Source organism: Terrapene carolina, unplaced genomic scaffold (genome assembly GCF_002925995.2).
Source record: "Terrapene carolina triunguis isolate 2854851 unplaced genomic scaffold, T_m_triunguis-2.0 Scaffold790, whole genome shotgun sequence".
In the NCBI taxonomy this organism is placed as follows: Eukaryota; Metazoa; Chordata; order Testudines; family Emydidae; genus Terrapene; species Terrapene triunguis.
In genome coordinates this window covers 1,815,140-1,835,942 of record NW_020665141.1, presented here as the reverse complement: position 1 = coordinate 1,835,942, position 20,803 = coordinate 1,815,140, and the positions used below count along the sequence as shown (strand labels likewise).

The following is a 20,803-nucleotide window of genomic DNA, read 5'->3' as shown; positions in this document are numbered from 1 at the left end:
CCCATAATTTTTACGTAACGAGCTAAAGAGGCTGTTGGACTCTCCTGATCTGCCTTTGAACCATAAAGGTTCTGTTTGGTGCCAGCTAGACAATCTAATGAAAGAGAAGGAAGGCCAGCATTTTATGTACAAGATACCCTTTACTGAAGCTTATATGCCTCCATCTATTACAAGAGTGAGGGCATGGCTCTGCTTCAGAGAACATTTCTTGCAACAGTTTGTCTTGTATCAGTTTCTTGCAACAATATTTTCCCCCCTCATTAATGTTAAAATAAAATGTTTAAGGTAAAGTAAAACAGCTTTATCGATGAGATCTGTGCAACAATGATTTATGTATCAGTAATCGCCCAGAGCTCTTAGGGCAGGTTGATTCAGGCATCCCTGGACAGATGATTGATGTAGATTATTTGATGTTGAATTATCTGTGTTTTAGATCTCCAGAATCTTACAACAATACCCTAAATTTAGAGGGATGTGGGGGGAAAGCAGGTTACAAGATACTATTTTTCCTTTCTTCCCACCTCTTCTGGCTGTCTTCTATTTTTATAACTGTAGAAATGTTCTCTTTTCTGCTGTTGTATGCTACCTATTCCAGAAACAGGCTGTCATTCTTTCCCTCACCAACCTCTCCTACAATCATCCAGGAGGAGGAGCTGGTCTGATTTGCTTGTCCAGACTTGGAATGTTGATTTTTTTTCTTTGTTTCATAATATGAAATTGCACCTGATCTGCAGTAACCTCAGCAGCACAGCAGCTATTTCAGCTCTAGCTTACAATCAACAGATAATTTAAGGTATTAACTTTGAATCCCATTTGCATGATGGGATTGAATTAGCATGTGCACTGCATTGTTTAACAAACTGTGTCTTTCTCTCCCTCCCTTTTTCTCTCTTACTCGCCTTCCTTCCCTCCCCATCCAACCTGCTGGTGACTTTCATTCATACCTTACACTTACCTTTCTTTCCAACTTTTCTCTTTTCACACATCCTTCTTCTCCCTCCCCGCCCCTAATTTTTCATGCGTGACCACACGTGCCCCCATTGTCTTCTCCCCATGATGCAACGAGGCAGTTCTGACACTGTCTGCTCCCCCCGTAGTGCCAGGCTTCTGTTGTACAGTTGGGGTGGACTGGAAATCTCTCACTACTCCGGCATGCCTTCCTCTCACCACGGACTACTTCCCAGACCGCCAGAGCTTGCAGAATGACTACACTGAGGGCTGCTATGATCTGCTCCCAGAAGCTGACATTGACAGGTTTGTGCCAACACCTCCTCTTGTACAGTCTCTTGCATTGAACCAAAAGGTTCCAGATAATCCCAGGCAGGGATAATCTGGTGGAAGATGAACATTTTGTGACTTTCATACAATATGTAGAGTTGCCATCATGGTTGGCAGTGGAATAGATAGCCTTTCTCTCTAGATGACAGCTTTGCACCTTTGTCAACTGGTAACATCTGTCAGTTTTGCCTCCTTCTGGATGTTTGTTAGAAATTAGTTTGGGTACAAAACTTGACATGGTTGTTTGTTTTTAAAAAAATACAACCCCCATATTTCTTGTGATAAATGTCCTGGAATACTGAGTATCTCTCTTTAAAATAAATAAATAAATAAATAAATACCCCTCCTCCACTCCATTTCCAGAGATACTTTGTTGGGAGAATTTTGGAAGGAAAACCATTGTGGTGTGATAAACCAAAAGACACTCTGAGATTCTCTTGCAATTCTGCAGTAGCCACCATATAGCAGAACACTCTCTCCCCAAAACCATGCCTCTTCCCTTCAACATCTCTGAAACTTCCCACCAACTATGAAGTAACAAAACAGAGCTATGTTGACTACTGCCCTGTTAGGGAGGAATAAAACCTCTCACAATGAGAGACTAAAATCTTACACTTTAGGCACTTAGAAGGTATAATAAATGGCTTTATTAAAGTAAATTAATCTGCTTGGAGAAATGTCTGCCCCTCTAAGAGCAGGATACCAGTGTTCAGGAGAAGAAGGGAATATCGGGGCTGTTGGCTACAGCACAGCACCAGGAGTGAGGGCTTCTGGGTTTTATACTAAGCTCTACTGCTAATTGGCAATGATGAGCCAATCTTTTAACCTCTTCGTGCCTTAAATTGCCCTTTTCTGAGGAAGGAAAGTATTCTCCCCATTTTAAAGGTGTTTGAGTTTTAATTCATGTTACCGAGCTGCTTTGAGACTCTCTGATGGAAAGTCTTATAGAAGTGAATATCATTATGAATATATTTGCTAAATAGTACGAGTGCTGAAAAATACAACTGTCAGAAATTTAACTCCTGCTGTTGTAAATAAATCTTGATGGTCAGAATGCCTCTTATTCTCACTAGCTTCAGAATTGTTTGCAAAATACCAACTAATATTTCCAGACAGTTTGGTAATATCCATCCCCATGAACTGTTGATAGAAGCGATAGAAATGCAGCTGTCTTAGATCCGGATCTTGCAAGTAGATCTGTGCAGGCACAAGGCTCCACCTGTGCAGATTCCATTGCAGTAATAGGGCCTCAATTGGGAAAAGTGGAAACAAGAGCAGGTGTGTGGCCAGTTCCTTACGCTGATTGGTCTTGTGATTAACCCCTTGTGCTCAGGAGAGATGAGGAAGGTGTGCAGATGACAGCCCAACAAGTGTTTGAGGAGTTCATTTGTCAGCGTCTCATGCAAGGATATCAAATCATTGTGCATCCCAAACCACAGAAACCGACTACCACTGTGCCACCCCCTCTGAGCAGCAGCCCCCTTTACAGCCGAGGTGAGTGTCACCTGCTTTGTAGCTCCTTTTCTCCATAATAAATTCTGTCCTGTCTTTCCTTCACTCCTCTTCCCCCCCAACAGCCTCCACAGTCATCAGTCAGACTCCTTCTTTCTCTTCACATTTTACTTTGTCTTACGTGATTGGTTACTTGGAGGGAGAGATTTCCAGATATGGGGCAGCACAAGTGCAGACAATGGAGAGTCAGCTGTGACTGCAGGAGATGGATATGGGGTTGGGGAGGTAGGGCAGAGTGTATCCAGGAAAGCAGTTCTGAACTCTGTTTGGAGACTTATAAGAACCCCTGTACCCACTGGGGTTTGAAATATGTAGGTGAGCCAGTTTAACATAGTTTGTGCTAACACAGGTTTAAATACAATTTGCCTAGTCACTGTAGAACAGTTACAGCTATTTCTGAAACTTTTTTTTTTCAATTTTAGTCTAGAATAAGTCTTTTGAAACATGACTTAAAAATGGCTGTGTCCAGTCCAGAGTGGGCAGGGTTAGCCAGAACTGTCTTAAAACCATGCTTCAGCTATACCCAGTGTAGATGGTCTCTAGATTACGTGGGGTAATGCGGTCCCGCTTCCCTGTGTTGGAATCACAGTCTAAGTACAGGATTTGATTTAAAATGTTGTTAATGATGTCTTTTGGACAAAGTTAAAGTAAGGGGAGGCTTGAGGGAGGTGAATGTGTGAGGGTAGGAATGAGAATTATTACCCTTTGTGGTTTTGGGTGGGAAACAAAGGCTTAAATGGTGAGATTCGTTTGGAAAAACAACACATTAAGGGATTAGCTCCAGGAATGAAGCACAGAGAAGGATGGAAAATGATACTGAAATTACCAGCCCATCAATTAGGTGCACAACACTTCCTGCAGCATGTCTACTGCTGATCTTGCTGAGCAAGCCTTCCTCAAAGAAATGGTATTAAAGATGACTCTTGGTTTAAATAGCGTTTGGAAGCTCATTCATGGAATGTTACAGTATAGGTGCAGTTTGTGCAACAAAGCTGTGACTATTAACATAGGTGAACAGAAAGATGTTCTCTTTATGTATTACTTCTAGGCCTTGTATCACGAAATCAGCCTGAGGAGGAAGATCAGTATTGGCTGAGCATGGGCCGCACGTTCCACAAAGTCATCTTAAAGGACAAAATAATTACGGTCACTCGATATCTGCCAAAGTGAGTATCTCTCCAGTCAAGTAAGTTAGCACCACCTGTCCAGCAGACTTGCTGTCTCCTCCTACCTGTATTTGCTTGGATGATTGTATTCAATGCCTTCTGTTACAAGGAGGAGCTGCCGTTGAGAGTGCCAGGATTGGTGAGGCTTGCTTTGTCTTTGTCAGGTATCCTTATGAATCTGCTCAGATAAACTACACCTACAGCTTGTGCCCTTCACACTCTGACTCTGAATTTGTCTCCTGCTGGGTCGAGTTCTCCCACGAGCGGCTGGAAGAGTACAAGTGGAATTACCTGGATCAGTATATCTGCTCTGCTGGCTCTGAAGACTTCAGGTGAGAGATCTCATTTTCCATCCTAATTGCTCTTTGTCCTATTTTTTTTTCTTTTTTCCTTTTGATCTACAATTGACCCAACATTTTTCTCTGTAAAGGCTTGAATAGCTCTGGTGACATGGTACTTGAGGGAGTGTTTGACCTGCTTTCATTGATATGCTATTATCAGCTCTGTTACCCTTGTTTGAATTTTACATAGCACCATTTTTGCATTGCCTGATTTTGGTGCAAAGTCTCACGCATGCTGGTATTTGTGATCTATTTCTTACCTTCCTCCATCCCCCGTGCATGCAAAAAAGTATGATGACGTTTTGTCATCCTTGGACAGTTTCCCTGACTTCTCATTCATTTCTAGATGCAATTCAAATTTTCTTTCCTTAGTTTTTAAAACCTTCTGTGGACTTACTCAAGTTACAGACCTTGCTTGACTCTGCTCCCTCCCCTCTGTCGACTTTAAAACTGGCCTTCTCTTTGTCCCTTCACAGAGTATCCCCAAAGGTGTTGAGCGCCTTTTCCTCTGTATCGTCTATCGAGTGAACCAGCCTCCTTGTATCTTTCCATCTCATTTCAAGTCTCAACTGAAATCCTCTGTGCCTTAGCCTGTATCTCTGAAATTTATTTTCCTTTCGCTTTTTACAGTAAAACCTTGTTACAGCATTGCCTAATGGGTTACATTAAAAGTGAAGGTCCATGTGACATTATCAACCTGTAAATTAGTTTTTCTGTACTGTGTTTCAACATGCTTGGTGGTAAATACCTCCCACTGACATTCATCCTGCTGAATGCCCCATCGCATGTAAGTCATTTGATGCTTTAATGGCACAGCCAGGAGAGCCGTTAAAACCATGGATGTAAGCGAGTATTAACTGCGTTAATTGAAGTGGGAGTGCAGTGGGGACCTGGTGATCTTTGCAGTTGTAACTCAGTGATATTGTAATCTGCTTGTTGGACTCTAAGCAAGTTGGCACACAACCGTGTTGTATAGAATCTCTCATTCACAGCTGTGAGATATGCTGTATCCTGTCTGCTTTTTTTTATTTGTCCACCATGTTCCTTCCTCCAGCCTTATTGAGTCACTGAAATTCTGGAGGACGCGCTTTCTGCTGCTCCCAGCCTGCATCAGTGCCACAAAGCGCATTACAGAAGGTGAAGCACACTGTGATGTGTATGGAGACAAGCCCCGCTCTGATGAAGAGGAATGGCAGCTCTTGGATGGCTTCATCCGCTTTGTGGAGGGTTTGAATCGCATTCGTCGGCGCCATCGATCAGACCGGATGATCAGGGTGAGTCAGTGTTGTAACTAAACCTTAGTGGGGTGAGAGGCTGAATTTTTGAAGCACTTCTAGCTCTCTAATAACATTCCCAATTGACTGGCATTGCGGTAAGCGGTGCTGTACTGTACGCAATGCCTGTTAGCTTCATTGCTTTCTGCTCAGAGACAGTCTGTTGCTGAAACAAGACTGATATTTGGGAACCACCATCCACTGAAGGACTCTTTCACTGCTTTGTACTGTGGCAATGGTGAATGTGGGGGCATTGTGCATCCTGCTTCTAAGGGAATGATGCTCAGAAGATCCCTGTCCTCTATGGAATGAAACAATTCACTTTTCTGAACTGAGCAGGCTGAGTTCTGCACTCAGCAGCTCGAGTAAAGGAAGTCATACAGGTCGGTGGATCTGTTGTCTATAATTGTACTTTGAGAGTCACCAAATGGCCAATACTATTAGCTGTTGTTTACAGGTATATGAAATTCACCCAAAGAGTCCTGTGCTGCGTAGGAAGTGTATAAATGAAGGAGAGTATGTTTAGTAACTTTGCTAGTTCAAGGGGGTCTAATTATTTTTCCCATCTTAGGTTTTGTCTGCAAGGGGGAGAATGAACCACCTACCTATTTCAGAATAACTCGCCTGTGTGGAGATACTGTTCTGGAATAAATTCTGAAATAATTACTCCATTTTGTGAGCACAGTAATTATTCCAGAACAAAGTCACTTTTATTTTGGAAAAGTCCCCCGATGGGGAGCTATTCTGGAATTGCTATTCTAGTCAGTTTCCCCGTGTAGAGAAGCCCTTGCTCTTTTGTTAGGTGCTGTCTCCAAAGTATTATCACTGTTATAAGGTGTGACTTTATTGTTGATCAGCTGAACCTTGAAGACCTTGACTCATTGTTTCCTCTTCTGTTCCTTTTTACTTAGAAAGGGGCTGCTCTGAAAGGCTTGCAGATGGCTGGCCCAATCTCCTCTCACTCTCTGGAGCCTTCTGGGCCTCCTGTTGGGAAGAAGGGAACCTCGGCCCTCTCAGCCCTGTTGGAAATGGAAGCCAGTCAGAAGTGAGTCTGAACGCTTAAGTTAATAAACACCCTTATCACAGAGCACTCACCTGGCACGGGCTTCAGCACATTGGGGAATTTATCATCAAACAAAGGAAGCACCTCAGATTTTGCTCCCTGAGAGGAGTTACAACAGTGGGGCAATGCCATTCTTTTCAGTAGGACAGGGTATGTTACATCTGTACAAGTGCAAGGGTAGCAAAGAGAGAAGATTATATTAGTAATTTACAAGGACATCATCACCATGATATCTTGGTGCATCACACGTGAAACATGTGTGTACCACTTGCTACGGGCAGCAATACTGGTCCTACCCCCGAATGAATCACCTGCCCACTATGAGAGAAATAAGGAAAGTGGAGGAAGTGGTAAGGAAGTGCCTTAGTTTAGATCCACCCAGCATAGTCTTGGCTAAAAAGATGAGCCTTGCACCAGGCTCTGAAGGATGACCATCTCTGACACTGACAGTTCAGAAGGATTGAGCTCCACATTTGAGATCCTTCCATCCAGCTGGTAGCATACAACACAGTCAGTATAACATTACTTTGTACAGAATTGTTCATAAAACATTTGAGGATATGGTTTGTCGAGTCCAGTAATATATCATTAACATTCTTGAGTTATGACATCAGACATCAGCAGGTCTCTCAACTACACTCACATTCCAGTAATGAAGTTCATGTTCATGCTTGCTTATATCCATTACTGTTACTGTTCTGAGGGTACTAAACATCATATGGGAATGTGTGTGATCTATTAAGACCAAGCTTGCAGGAAAGCTGTACCAATGTCAGTGCAAACAAAACTATTTCCAGACCCTTGCTGAAGACACCCTGCTTCCAATCCGGTTGTGCCCATCTAGGACTGACCGCCATAGCGCCTCAGATGATCTATCCATTGGGGGTGTGGGAGAGAGGCAGTCTCTAAGCTAACCAGATCCCAAACCGTAGAGATCTTTATGAATTAAAACCAAGATCTTTAATGACACAACAAATTTATTTGGAATCTCCTGATTAATGTTGTTAGAATATTCAAAATCTTCATTATGAACTAAAACACTTCAGAGGAGGTGGTAGGAAAGTTACTTCAACTCAGGAAATATAACGTACAGGGAGGAAAGAGACTAAACAGGGAATTGCTGGTGTGATTCCAAATTCCATTTTGTGATAACACTAGAGTCGTCTTTGCTCTCAGTGCTGTGGGTGGATTTGAGAGTAAGTCCCATTATCACAGACACTCTAACTCCTTGTTAACGCCCACTCGTGCTAATCAGTTTTACGCACACACTCGCATGCACCTTCCCACATGAGGAGAGAATTAATTCAAGTCCTTGAGCAGGTGACACCAGCAGGGAGATGAGTCTTGCAGAAGGATTTTTGAAGCCACAGCTCATACACTGTAGGAGACAGTGCTGGTTAACTATGTTTGCACGTTAGCTTTGTGAGCTGCCTTCCTTCTCTATTGGAATAGCTTCAGTGTGTTTGATTTTCTGGTGCAAGACTAAAGCCTTGTCCACACCTGAGATTTCAGCCACCAGTGTAGCTGCACCAGCGCTGGTGCAATGCAATTTATATTGGTGCATCTTAGAAACTGAGCTACCTTGTTTTAAATCACATCTACACTAAAGATTAGGTATGGGTGCGGCTGCACTGGTAGCGAACAACTCAGCATAAGCAAGGCCTCAAACCTCCTAGTTACCTCTTTCCTCTGTTTTTGTGTTGGGCTTAGCAATGCATTGTGGGATGGGGGCAAGCCCCTGTTCATTTTACATGAAATGTCAATTAATCTTCTTTTCTGTATCTCAGAAACGTTTGTGTCCGTTCATACTGGCTCTGTTTTGACTGAATGTCCATATTTGAGATTCATCAGCTCAGGCAGAAATAGTCTATAGGTTCATGTAAAAAAAAAGACCTAAATAATATATTTGGGCAGTCCCAACTGCCATTTTCCTCTTAAAAACAAACAAAATGCTCACTACTTGTAAGAGATTTTTCACTATAACAACTCCCGTCATAAGACAACAGAGTTAGTCGCATTTTATAAATTCTAGTACTATTTCTTCTGCAAATCCCTATGGAGAGTGCTCTAGGACAGCTGCATTTGCACAAAAGTGTCTGCCTAAAATGGCTGTAAAACTGAGGCTAAGTAGATGAGTTACCAGCGATAATTTAGGAATGATGGTGAGTAAATTCCAAGAGTGCTGGTACCAGAGATACCACTGAAAACAAGGAGTTTGATGCTAGTGTACTAGGGGAGAGCTTTGAACATATTCAGAGGGCAGCAAGTACTGTGCGCTAGGAAAAGCAGTTAATAGATTCGGGACTCCAAGGTATTGTGTATATGGGGTAAAATCATCCTTTTCTAAAAAGCTGATAGACCCCTTTGAGGTTGAGTGTAGGGGAAAGCATCTGTCTCTAGAAAGCACAGCAATGCTTCCTCCCAAAACAATAGTTTTCAGCCGGTGTATGGTCCAACCTGGGACACTATGTAACAATCTTTATGGCTTTTTATCCTTTGTTTTAGGACCCTGGGGGAGCAGCAAGCAGCAATGCTTTCTGGGAAGAGCTCTGCCCAACCTGCTGAGAGTGGGAGCATTGCCATCACTCCCACCTATGTGGACAGTCCACGCAAGGTAACAACATTCTGGCCCAGGCTCTAGTTGATACTTGAGAGAGTCTCTTCTGAAATTAACAGAGTTCTTGGAGTGATTGTACACATAGATTCCACTCTTGATTCGGATATGCGCCATGCGTGTGAGGTCAGATTTTTTTTTTTTTAAGCTAGCAACGTCTGTTGGGGCTGCTGCTTTGCATCCTAGATGTCCCCCCACACACCCTCAAAAAGGCAGAAAGGGTGGGGCAGGTCCAGCTGTCCCTCAGTTCATTCTCAGTTCATGTCCCCTGCAGCGTTGGCCTGCTTCTCTGTGCACTGTGCTTAGTTAGTCTTCTTGCCCATTGGCAACACACAACTTGTTTTGCTTTATTTTAGACCGGTTCAGGTTTTAAGACAGAAACACCACATAGACAGCCTCATACAGGGGCTCTAGCAAAATGGCAGAAGCTAAATCTCTGAGGTTTGAAACCTGCCCCTTGTGGGAAGCTTCAATGCCACTTAATGGTGGGCTCTTTAAGTGCTTATTTTGTTTAGGAGAGGGACGTATTCCTGAGCGATGTACCGTATATCACCTCTTTCCTAAGCAAACTCAAAGATAGAAAAGCCTGCTTAAAATTGTTCCTCTTGGAGCACTCTGCAAACCTCATTGGACACTGAAAGGAAGGATGCAACTCTAGACCTCAGTCCTCCAGTCTGTCATTCTCAAGAGCCCCGGGGAGCCGAGATTCCACCCTAAGCCTCCAGAGCTATGTTGACCGAGAAGCTCCAGTTATTTGCCTCCGTTCTGGCTTTGACGTCTGATGGGGTCGGAAGGAGCACTGCTCCAGAGCTGAGGCACAGGTGCCTACTGAGTCAAGACACAAGATTCATAAGTCTGACTTGTCTCGGGATTAACTGTCGAGGGGCAGCCAACAGCCTGAGAAGGGCCCCTTTGGTATCTTGGTACTGACCATTAAGAAAGCGTTGATGGTACAGTACCCAGGGCATATACAGCATCCCCTTGAAGATCTGGGTTTGAATGTAGTTTGTATTGCAGTTGAACTGGCACTGAAGTTTTGACCTTTTCACTAATAAACACATATTTGTGTTGGAGACATGGACCTCACTGAGCTGCATGAGAGGAGAAGGTCAATACACTTAAACTTGGACAAGCTTGGTGCAGAATATGAAGACTGAAGTACATTTGCAAACCTTCAGACCCTAATTTGTGCTATAAAATCTCATCTTAAACCTCTACTGCATAGTAACCTGCACTTCTTCACTCCTCTCCCCTAGTTTAAAAACCACACTGCTTTTTGCACCATTGCTGGGATTTTGCATAGCAGGACGTGGGGGAGGAGAGTGATATGGGGAACCAGCATGCTCTACAGATGGAGAAAGGAATAGCTTGGCTGTCAGTGATTCCTGCTGACTCCACTGGCAAAGTATTTTATCACATGCTACGTAGGAGACCTTGCTCTAATCACAAATGCTGCTGGTCATAATCGAAAAGTAACCATATTAAAATCTGTCCTTCATGGAAGATTTAGTGTAGAGTTCAGACAAGTTCATCAGTCACTGGCAGTGCTTGGATACTCCAGTGATTAAACTCTTTTATAAATACCTACAAATAGAGATTTTAAAGAAAGCAAAGGGTATTTTCACATTCACAGGTTACAATTAAATGTTTCCATTTGTATATGAAAGATTCCGAACAATAGCAAACCTCATCAAGCAACTTCAGACTCACCCAAAAACATCAATAAGAGCATGTCTCAGACTTCTGGAATACATGACCTCATGCATCACATAAACATCCTAGAGCTCAGAGCCATCCACCTGGCATGCAAGGGATCCTTGCTGCTACCCCAGGATCAACAATCCAAGTGCTGACAGACACTACCACAGCTGTGTGTTATATCAACAGACAAAAGGGAGCATTCTGAGTCAGTCACCAAAATGCACCTTCCCAGGCTGCAGGACACTATGGTGGATCAACTCAGCAGGCAGTTCTCAGACAACCATGAGTGGTTAGCATGATGAGTTAGCTTGGTACAAAAACCATTTGGGGAACACCTGGCAGTTTGTAAAGTTGCTTGCATTAGCATGTGTTTGGGGCCACAGCTCACCTGCCATGTTCCTGCACCAAAGAAGGTGCCAGGTTTATAACCATGTGGTGAAGTCCCTGAGGACATAAGTCATGTGTACATGTACCCCAGATACAGGCCCAGCTTAGTAACTTCAGACTGGAGAAAGGCTTGTGCCTAAAGAAGGCAACAAAGAATGAAAACACAAATGAAAACCTAGAGAGGATCAATTGCTTTATCTTTTTGGGAGGAGGCTCTTGGCACAAGTCCTTGGTTAGCAGCAAGGGAAGAGTCCATGCCAGGTATGTGTGTAGGAGGGGAGTGCCCATTTAATTTGTACATGCTTTGACATTGGTGAAATAGCTTCTCTACAGTGAATTTCTCTCCCTCTCCCCTGCACCGTAATAGAATTTGAGGCTGTGCTCAGAGCTGCATGTGCTTGGACTGGCCCCTGATCAGTGTGATGGTCTAATGTGATTGACTGGGGCATCTGTAACAAGGAGGCGGAATGTCTCAGAGCAGAGTCTGCTGATGCTCTGAATTCTGATGTGCCTGCCTATCTGGACAGAGATGTCTTTTTGGTTTTTCACTCCCTCCCTGTGGTGACTGCACACTTGCACAATGCTGTCTTTGCTTTTCTTCACCTCCTTGTTCCTGTCACTGCTGCCGCTGCTACTGCTTCTACTTCCTCCGATGCCTTCAGGATGGGGCCTTCTTTATGGAGTTTGTTCGCAGCCCACGCACAGCTTCGACCTTCCACCCGCAGGTCAGTTTTGAATCAGATCTTCCCATCCCTGGCATCTGGATTGAAACAATGAAGTGCATCTCAGGTCCTGAACTTGTAACTGAGGAAGCTAGGCTTGGGCTAGTTACCACATGTACTCACTAGTTTCTGTAGTGGTGAGATGCGCATTGCACCAAAAGGACAGTAATTAATATAAAGGGACTGCTGGTGAATGCACTTATTTCCATCCACAGCTCTGTATATGTATTGTGTTTTGGATACTCCTGTACCCTTCCTTGTTGTTCTTTATTTGCCAAATACTCAAACTTTTCCTTTCACATCGTTAGTAAGTTCCTGATTTCCACCTTCCTTCACTAAACAAGAATGGCAATAGCTCTTACTTGTCTAATTTTCTGTTAAATATCTCCTGTGATATCTGCTTGATAGCTGGTGCTGTATTGAACCAGGTCAAGGTGCCACCTTAGAATTCTTAGGTCACTCAGGGATGGAACATTGTGGAATTCACTGTGGTCTCATGGGGTAGTAGTGTCAGATGCCATTTGTGCACTCCTTAGTAGTTGGTTACAGGGTAATACATCCTCAGCGGGTGCTGCTAGTCCAAGCCAGCTCTGGGGTTGAGAGGGATGAATGTGCTGTAACTTCAATATGGAGCATCTGCCACTTTTGGCTGTATCAAAAGGGCACAATTTGCAAAGTGTGAGAGCTTGGGTGGTGGCAGCAGCGAGGAGAGGTGACACAGAGTAAAGCCTTCTCCAACTCCCCGAACTGTCTGTCATCCTCCATCAAACTCCCTGCCGAGGGGAGCTGTATGCTGTCAGTCAGGCCCTGTGCTTGAATCTGGGCACTGTGGAATCACAAAGGCAGATAAGCCCTAATTGTATACCTGTTTGAGTTAGACTTTCTCTGCCGTTCACGTCTCCCTCACCCACTCCTCTTATGTAGCTTTTACATAATTTGTCTTTCCCTAAGCCATATGTTTTAATGGCAGATGGCAGCTGATAATTACAGCCTGTCTTTTGCTGAATCTTTCTGCGTTCCCGTTCTTTCTGAAAGGCTTTTATGTTAATTTTTGCTAACTATTCAGTCTGCCATGGACTAGTACCAGTGTTCCTGCGGGAGGAAAGTGTCCTGTAGTATCACTCAGTGACATGGCGGTGGGCGAGTGCCAATCAGTCTCCCGATACTACCCTAAAAAAAATCAAAGATAGATGGATTATGGCTTCTTTTTAGAGAGAGAGAAAGAGAGAGGTGTGCATGGGTGTTTTTTGTTTTGTTTTGCATAATGAAAGCTGAAATCCCTCTGCTGAATTCACATGCTTCAATCTCCGAGAAAGAGCTGAGGTTATCTTTTAAATTGCTCACCCCTTCCATTCCGTGACTTGAGATCCTGTTCTATCAATTGCCATGGCTGTGTGGTGGTGCTTATTCTCTTAAATCTAAATTCTTTCTTGTTCGTTTTAAAATTTGAAAATATCAGACTGCAGCCAGCTTTGCTACCTTGCCACCAGTTCTCTTAGCACGGTTGCTGCTTACTTGATGATCTTTATGTTAATCTGGGTCAATTTGGGACACTGATGTAATGAATTGCAGAGTTGTCAGTAGCTCTGACCAAAACAAGATTGTGTTTGTCTTTGTTGTATATGTATAGCTGCATAAAGGACTGCTTGCCCCAGGAAGAGTCTGAGCTGGGGTGCTTACGAGAGGCTGGGGTAGTGGGAAAAGGATTGTGCTGTGAATTACAAGGTGTTGCTATGTCGCGCTCCTTACAGGTCTCTATAGATCAGACAGTTCCTCCAGCCCTAGATGGCAACATGTTGATAAACACAGGCCAGTCAGCTGATAGGGGCAGCACTCAGCCCCTTGGAAGCTCCCAGAATATAGGAGACCAGGGATATGCCACAGCTGGCTCCATTGAGAACAGGTAAGAAGAGCACAGCAATTCTGTAATGATATTCTGTTCAATACATTCCTCTTGCTGGTAACAGGGGTGGGGGTACTTAGCATAGGAAACATAGGACAATATGTGCTGTGCTCATGCCATGTGTGTCAGCACTGGAAGGCACATGTCACTTGAAGACCATGTTCTGTGACTTAGATGGAGAATGCTGTCCTTGAATAGTGGCGCTAAAAGCAGTCTTCTAGCCCAGTTGTCCAGCATTGAATGGACATGAGCCTGATTTCCCTCACCCCAACAGTCTGCTCCTTCCAGAACTTTTTTGTGGTCTATTAGTAGAGCACTCTGAGGAAGCCAGGGTTTGAATGGACGTGGAAATCCAATACCTTCTCTTCTCTGAGGAGGAAGGGGTCTCTCCAGTGCATAGTTGGATCAAGTGGATTGTTGGAATCCAAGGGTTCCAATCTGGTGGTGAAACAGGGTGGGGGAAGTGGTATTAAAAATAAACTACAGTAGCACCTGTTTCCCATGTTAGTATCTTTAAAATGGCGTGTTTTGAATTGCTTCTGAACTACAGTGCATGCAAATAGGGTTTGTATAGCATGAGTAAATCCAGTGCAAAAATGTGCTTACAGCTTTCACCTGTTCTTTAGTCATCTGTTTATTCCTTAAAGGTAACTAACTCCTCCCCTTTGCTCTGTGCTGCACTAAGGAGGTTTCCTAAGGCAAGAGCTACATGCGTAGACTCTCCTGCCTTTTGCAAATTACTGGCACGTGCACCAAGAACAGAAGATAAAACGTGGAATAATTATTGCTGTGAAGAGAAGAAACAGCAGCTCTCCTAAACATCTGCCAAACTAGACTGGCAGCTACAGGACTGTTAAACACAATTTTGTTTACTTTCCAGCTCTCAGCAGTCTTCTGCAAGCTCCCTGACTTCTTCCTCCACTCTGATCGAGATTCTTGAAGCCATGAAGCACCCCACGTAAGTTTTGAGTCAAAACATGCCTAAAATCTCACTGTGAGGCTTTGAAGCAGGATTTGATGGGTGGGCACCCAATGGAAGAGTTTCATGGTCTATGGTGGAATAGCTTTTCTTTAGCAATCTTTGTATTATTCAGTTCTAGCCTCTCCCAGCAGGAGTCCCTGTAGACATTAAGGTACAAAAATATGGCTACATAGAGTTCAGGTGCTACAGTCCCAGGCCTGCCTAAGCAGGAGTCACTGTAGAGGGAGTAATTTAGGAGCTTTCTCCATTGCAAAATACAAACTTCTGCAGTCTCAGAGACTAACGGTACACAAGCTACAGAGAACTTACGATTTCTCATTCTGGGTTTTCCTCCTCTGCAGTAGTAATTTTTCTGTCTTTCTGTGTGATTTCAGTGCATGTTAATTACATGCTTAACTTGTTGGTATTCAGTACAGGGATCCAGCTGCTCTCTGAACAGAAGGGCCTCTCTCCGTATTGTTTCATCAGTGCTGAGGTAGTCCACTGGCTGGTGAACAACCTGGAAGGGGTGCAGACCCAGGCTATGGCCATTGACATCATGCAGGTGAGAGAATTGACAAGAGGGCAGGTGGATGAGCCAGAAATGTCCCAGTCACTGGGGAAAGCATAGATTTTTGGGAAACTGTAATGTGTGTGTGTGATTTAAAATCCTCTTACTAATATATATTTTTCAAGAGTGTCTCCACTACTATGTATGTATAGGGAAATGTGACCTTCTATCACCAGGTTTTTATACCTCTCCTTCCCCCAATAAGTGTTGGCTTGAGATGGAGATCACAATAAATATGCAACAATGTTTGTTTTGTAAGTCAGATACTGGCTGGAAAAAATATTTTCTTCAATGGTTTGATTTTAGATGTCCTATCACAGAACAGCATGATGATGTGCAATAGGTGTTGCATTTTTTCCCCTGCTGGTGTGATGGTGGCAGTTTTACATACAATCTCATACACGCTGACTGGTGGTTACCAAAAGCCCTAGTTTTAGCTAGGAGTGTAAGTCACTGCAGTGTGGTTGTATTTTCTTCTTACTGCTTTGGGTACTGGAGCTGTCACGAGAACAGTGAGCATTAAACTGTTCTGTTCAAGGATACTTAAATAAGTACACACACTATATGTAATACTCACTCACTCTGCATGGTAGGTTTTTCTCTTCCCTGTTGAACCACATCAGGGTTTGTGTTTTGAGGCTCAGAAATGCTCTAGAATTCACTTCTACTGAGACTCCACACCAGCTAGCACAGAGGATCCTAGAACCTTTCTGAGCCCTGAAGCCATGTGATGGCTACTTGCAGCTCCCTGAAAACCCATATGTAAGACAAGGCACATAAGTAAGAGGGTAAACGCTGGAGGTAGTAGGCAGATTGGAAAGAGACTAGTTAGTAGGGAACTTCAAAGGGACAAAATACAAATTATCTGGAAGATGAGGACTTCTGACCCTGTTCACTACTAGCCTGCTGGGTTTTCAGCACATCTAGGGAAGCACTGCTGCCGTTCTCATCTTTACAGGTGAGGATCTTGAACCTTTAATGTCTTCAAAGGAAAGACTCACTTTCCTTATGTCTCCCCATTCCCACCCCAAAGCCCCGATTCACCACTGAAAGCTGCTTTTCATTTGTTTTTTCTTTAGAAAATGCTGGATGAGCAGCTGATTGTTCACGCATCTGGAGAGGCCTTGCGCACCTTCATCTATGGGTTTTACTTCTACAAGATTGTTGTTGATAAGGAGCCGGACCGAGGTCAGACTTTTATGTAACTACTGAGCTTTACCCTATTGCCCCTCAGTGTAGACCTTGAATTTTGTTGAGTTGTTGTAGGTGTTGCAGCAGAAGTGTATCCTGAGAAGGGATTTGAAAGGGGAGCACCCTTAAATAAATGTTTGGAGGAGGGGGGATAGTGTATAGGGATCCAAAGAGATGCCCTAGCCTTTGTGAATGTAACACCAAAAAAAAAGGGTAATTTAATGACAGATGGACAACTCAACTCTCCCCACCCTCCTCACCACATACCCTTTAGAAAAGATCACCAAATTTCCTTGAACTGTCGACTCAAAGGATGGGAATCGGAGGACAAATGTGAGATCTCCAGCTCCCTCTGAACCTAGGCTCTAGAAACTCAGGAAGTGTAATGGTACCTTGTGTGTTAAGGGGTCGTTGTTCTTGACTGATGACTCTTTCCCATTGTCTTTATCCAGGGGGTATGCAGCAGCCACCTACTATGTGGCACACAGCAGCAATGGACGATTTCTCCACTTTTCAGAGGAAATGGTTCGAGGTGGCATTTGTGGCAGAAGAGCTCTTGCACTCAGAAATCCCAGCATTCCTCCTGCCCTGGCTTCCCAGCCGCCCAGCCTCTTATGCAAGTAGGCACAGTTCCTTTAGCCGCAGTTTCGGAGGACGGAGCCAGGCAGCCGCACTATTAGGTAGATGCGGAACACAGATGACATCTGGTGAAGTACAAGGGAGTAGTTTTGAAGGGGAATAGCAGCCAACCAAGGGTATGATCTCACGTGGACCAGTAACAGGCTGCAGATCTCATGCTGGCCGTACATTTGTCATGCAGGTGGTCTCATTGTCATGTCTCTGGGATGCGTTTCACTGGCTGAGAGGAACAATTTGTACTCTTGGTTACCTAAAAGTAAAATATTCCCACCTTCCTCTAGAGTTTGAGGAAGAGATAATACTCCTCTCCCGTCTTCATGGGAGGCTGGTGTGACTCTTCAGAACCACATGATGGAGTTCAGTCCCTGCTGGGCACATGGAAATGATGACATGTGAGAACAGAGCACCAAAACTTCATTTAACTAAGTCTAAAGTCTAATACTTGCTCAACAAGTGTTTGCCGGTGGCAAGAGCCCTGGTGATACTCTTCCTGTGGAGAGTGGAATGTAGGAGAGTCCTGTGTACTGTGACACTTGGAGACCGTGGTGGCATCAATCTAGGCTGAAGAACTCCAGGTCAGACACCTGGGGCCACAATTACAAAAAATACCAGCAGTGTGAATGAACTGGGGTTTTGAATCTGGAACATCAGGGCATGCAATGGGAGTGGGTATCATTATCCCATCTTGAAATCTCCTTCCATTGTAAAGCACTTCTCACTAGAGTGCCACAGAGACCACATGGTGCCTTTTCTACCACTAACAACCAGTGAAACTCACTAGTTATATGTCCTAATATGTGTGCTTTGTCATCTTGTTGTTGCATTTCCAGGCCAGCTTGAGTCACTTGCTCCTGCCATATGCTATATGTTCCCTGTAAAACATGCTAGAAAAGTCATTGCCATAACTTCAGATTTATAAGATGCATCTTATAAAGTCCCATCTAAATTAGAAAGCGAGAACCCCCAATGCTCTTCTATTATATGTTTGACTCTTCTGAAGAGAAGTGACATCACCCTTCTTCTTGTATAGTCATTGTATCTTCTAAATCTGAAGCTATGGTAACCTGTCTATATTTTTGAAAGCTTTGTTCGACGAGGAACAGCATAAGAAATAGAAAAATGAGAGGAGGGGCCTAGAACAATAAGCTAACAATTCTATTATCTTAAGCTACCATATGAGCAGGAGGCTCTTTACCTACTACACACTAAAGCTAACCTTTTGGCCAGTACAAAACCTTATTGGCATAATTAATGAGCTCGGTGAACCTGAGCCCAGCCTGGTGTCCAGATAGTGTGTGGTTCAGAGGACTGAGGCTCAGGAGACCTAGGTTCTGCTCATGAAACTATGTCTGACTCACTATGCAGCTTTGGTAAACCACTTCACTTCTCTGTTCCTCAGTTTCCCCATCTTAAAATGGGGATAATGATCCGTAATCTGTTTTGCTGTCCTGGGATGAAAAGCGCTTCCATACTGCTACTGTTGTCCATTATGGTTTGTTCTAAAGGATGATTGGATTTTCCTACAGTAAACAATGTGGTGTTACCTGTTCTCAGAAGGAAACCTGTTTTGTGTGCCACTTCAGTGCTGTTTCTCATCTAAACACTCCAAAAACATTACCAGTACATCTGAGGCAGGAAGCTTTACTAACCCCAATGGCAGCCGGTCCACGTGACTTCATTTGTTCCTCTCTTGGCTTTGGCTGCATTTGATTTCTTCCCCTCCTCCACCTTCCCTAAATGTCAGCCTGTGATATGAAACAGCATGCAAGTGTTGGGAGCTCTGGAACAAGCTCTGTGTACCCGTAAAATCCTTATCCTTGCCAATTTCCCTGTCACTTGTCTGATGATTGTCCCTTTTCCCTTCCCAATGAAAATCTGATCTGTGATATACGTAATCTTGTCCCTTTTGATTTATAGCAATGCATGCTGCACTAGTAATTATAACCATGTACATATTTAATCTGTGGTTGAAGAATAACCTGTCTGCTCCTCTCCAATGTGCACTATAACTCATTAGTTAATACTGGTACAAGACACAGTTGGGAAGCAGGTGAGTTCTCTTAAAACCAGCCAAGTGTATGGAAAGTCAGAGGTCTTCTATTATAACGTCAAATTAGGACCATTTTCTAAGAACCCATTTGAGTCTCCTAAATTTAGAGACACTTAAGATGCTAATCCAGTGATAGTTTTGGGATTGTTAGGAGTGCTCCTATGGGGATTTGCCTCCAGTTGTTTGGTCTGTGAATAGAGGCACCGGGTAAGGTAGAAAGAGACAGTTTGCAGTCTTGATGGAGAGTCCTGTGTTACCAGTAACTTGGAGGAGGAACCATCTAGCAGTGGAGCAGGGAGTTCATTCTTCGGCGTGTGCTAATTTATACAAATTGGCTGGTGTATTGTTGTGTCTGGCGGCTGCGCTGGCAGACAGCACCTGCCTTCCTTACTGATTGAGCTGCTTCTGCTTGACCTCCTATTGGGATGCTGCCCTCAAACATCCCAAAGTGGGTTTCTGTGGTGGTTCATCATTTACGTTACATTGCATGGCTCCTGAAAAGCTGGTATTGTAACGTTAAGATGAGCCCCCAAGCTACCCACAACAGTGCATCTTCAGTGATATCTGAGTAAAAAGCAGGAAGAAAAATAAAAGAATAAGACGTTGGTATGTCTGACAATACCTGGCCTAGATGGGAGTTGGAGGAGATAAATCTTTGCCAGGAAGTGATGAGACTTGTTTACAAAAGAGCATCTGCATGGTGCTCTCCAAGATGACATCTCTGGCATTTATTATTATTTATTTCTATCTCTATTTCTGTTGCCAAGCTAAAGTAATTGCAGCATAAACAATGGGATGTTGCACTGTTAACCCAGCCTCCCAGAAAATGGTCTTCGGACAAATTAGAGCAGAAGCAAAGGTGGGAACTCTGCCCCTGCCCCAATTCCCCCCATCTTGGGGGTGAATTTCAAAACTTAATTGGGAACTTTTAAATGCTAAGACTACAAAATATGAGCAATTCCTTTTCTCTGCTTAAAAAATACCAAACAACTAATGAAAGACAGTTCAAATATGCAGGTTGGGAAATGTCACAGCAATATTAACACAGCCATAGTGCATATTGTTGGTGTTTTATGTCCAATATTGAACAGCATAGAAACATATTAAACTAAGGCATGTAATAAGAAAAACAAGAAATGGCAGCCTAGTTTAAGGGGTAGGGCCTTATTCCTGGCTTTGCTGCTGACTTGCTGTGTGACTTTGGGCAAGTCCCTCCCCCTTCCTGTGCCTCAGTTTCCCATCCCACCCTTTGTGTGTTAGGCTGGTCTACACTAAAGCTGTAAAGTCGACCTAAGTTACGCTACTTCAGTTACATAACTGAAGTTGATGTTACTTAGGTTGACTTACAGCGGTGTCTACACCACACTGTGTCGATGGGAGACACTCTCCCGCCGACTTACCTTGCTCTTCGTCGACAGGAAAGCGCTCTC

The 20,803-nt window shown here is 43.7% G+C and overlaps 1 protein-coding gene across 1 annotated transcript in view; it reads left to right on the top strand.

Moving 5' to 3' along the window:
• DEPDC5 (DEP domain containing 5) overlaps positions 1-20,803 on the top strand; it is a 56,710-nt gene that overhangs the window by 27,410 nt on the left and 8,497 nt on the right. Inside the window, exons 24-36 of the mRNA XM_024197977.2 lie at positions 1,071-1,254; positions 2,612-2,772; positions 3,839-3,956; positions 4,121-4,288; positions 5,352-5,571; positions 6,483-6,616; positions 9,140-9,248; positions 11,999-12,061; positions 13,810-13,961; positions 14,842-14,919; positions 15,355-15,487; positions 16,573-16,681; positions 17,137-17,364. Of these exons, the coding sequence (XP_024053745.1) occupies positions 1,071-1,254; positions 2,612-2,772; positions 3,839-3,956; positions 4,121-4,288; positions 5,352-5,571; positions 6,483-6,616; positions 9,140-9,248; positions 11,999-12,061; positions 13,810-13,961; positions 14,842-14,919; positions 15,355-15,487; positions 16,573-16,681; positions 17,137-17,364 (1,857 nt within the window). The remainder of the gene's footprint in view (positions 1-1,070; positions 1,255-2,611; positions 2,773-3,838; positions 3,957-4,120; positions 4,289-5,351; positions 5,572-6,482; positions 6,617-9,139; positions 9,249-11,998; positions 12,062-13,809; positions 13,962-14,841; positions 14,920-15,354; positions 15,488-16,572; positions 16,682-17,136; positions 17,365-20,803) is intronic.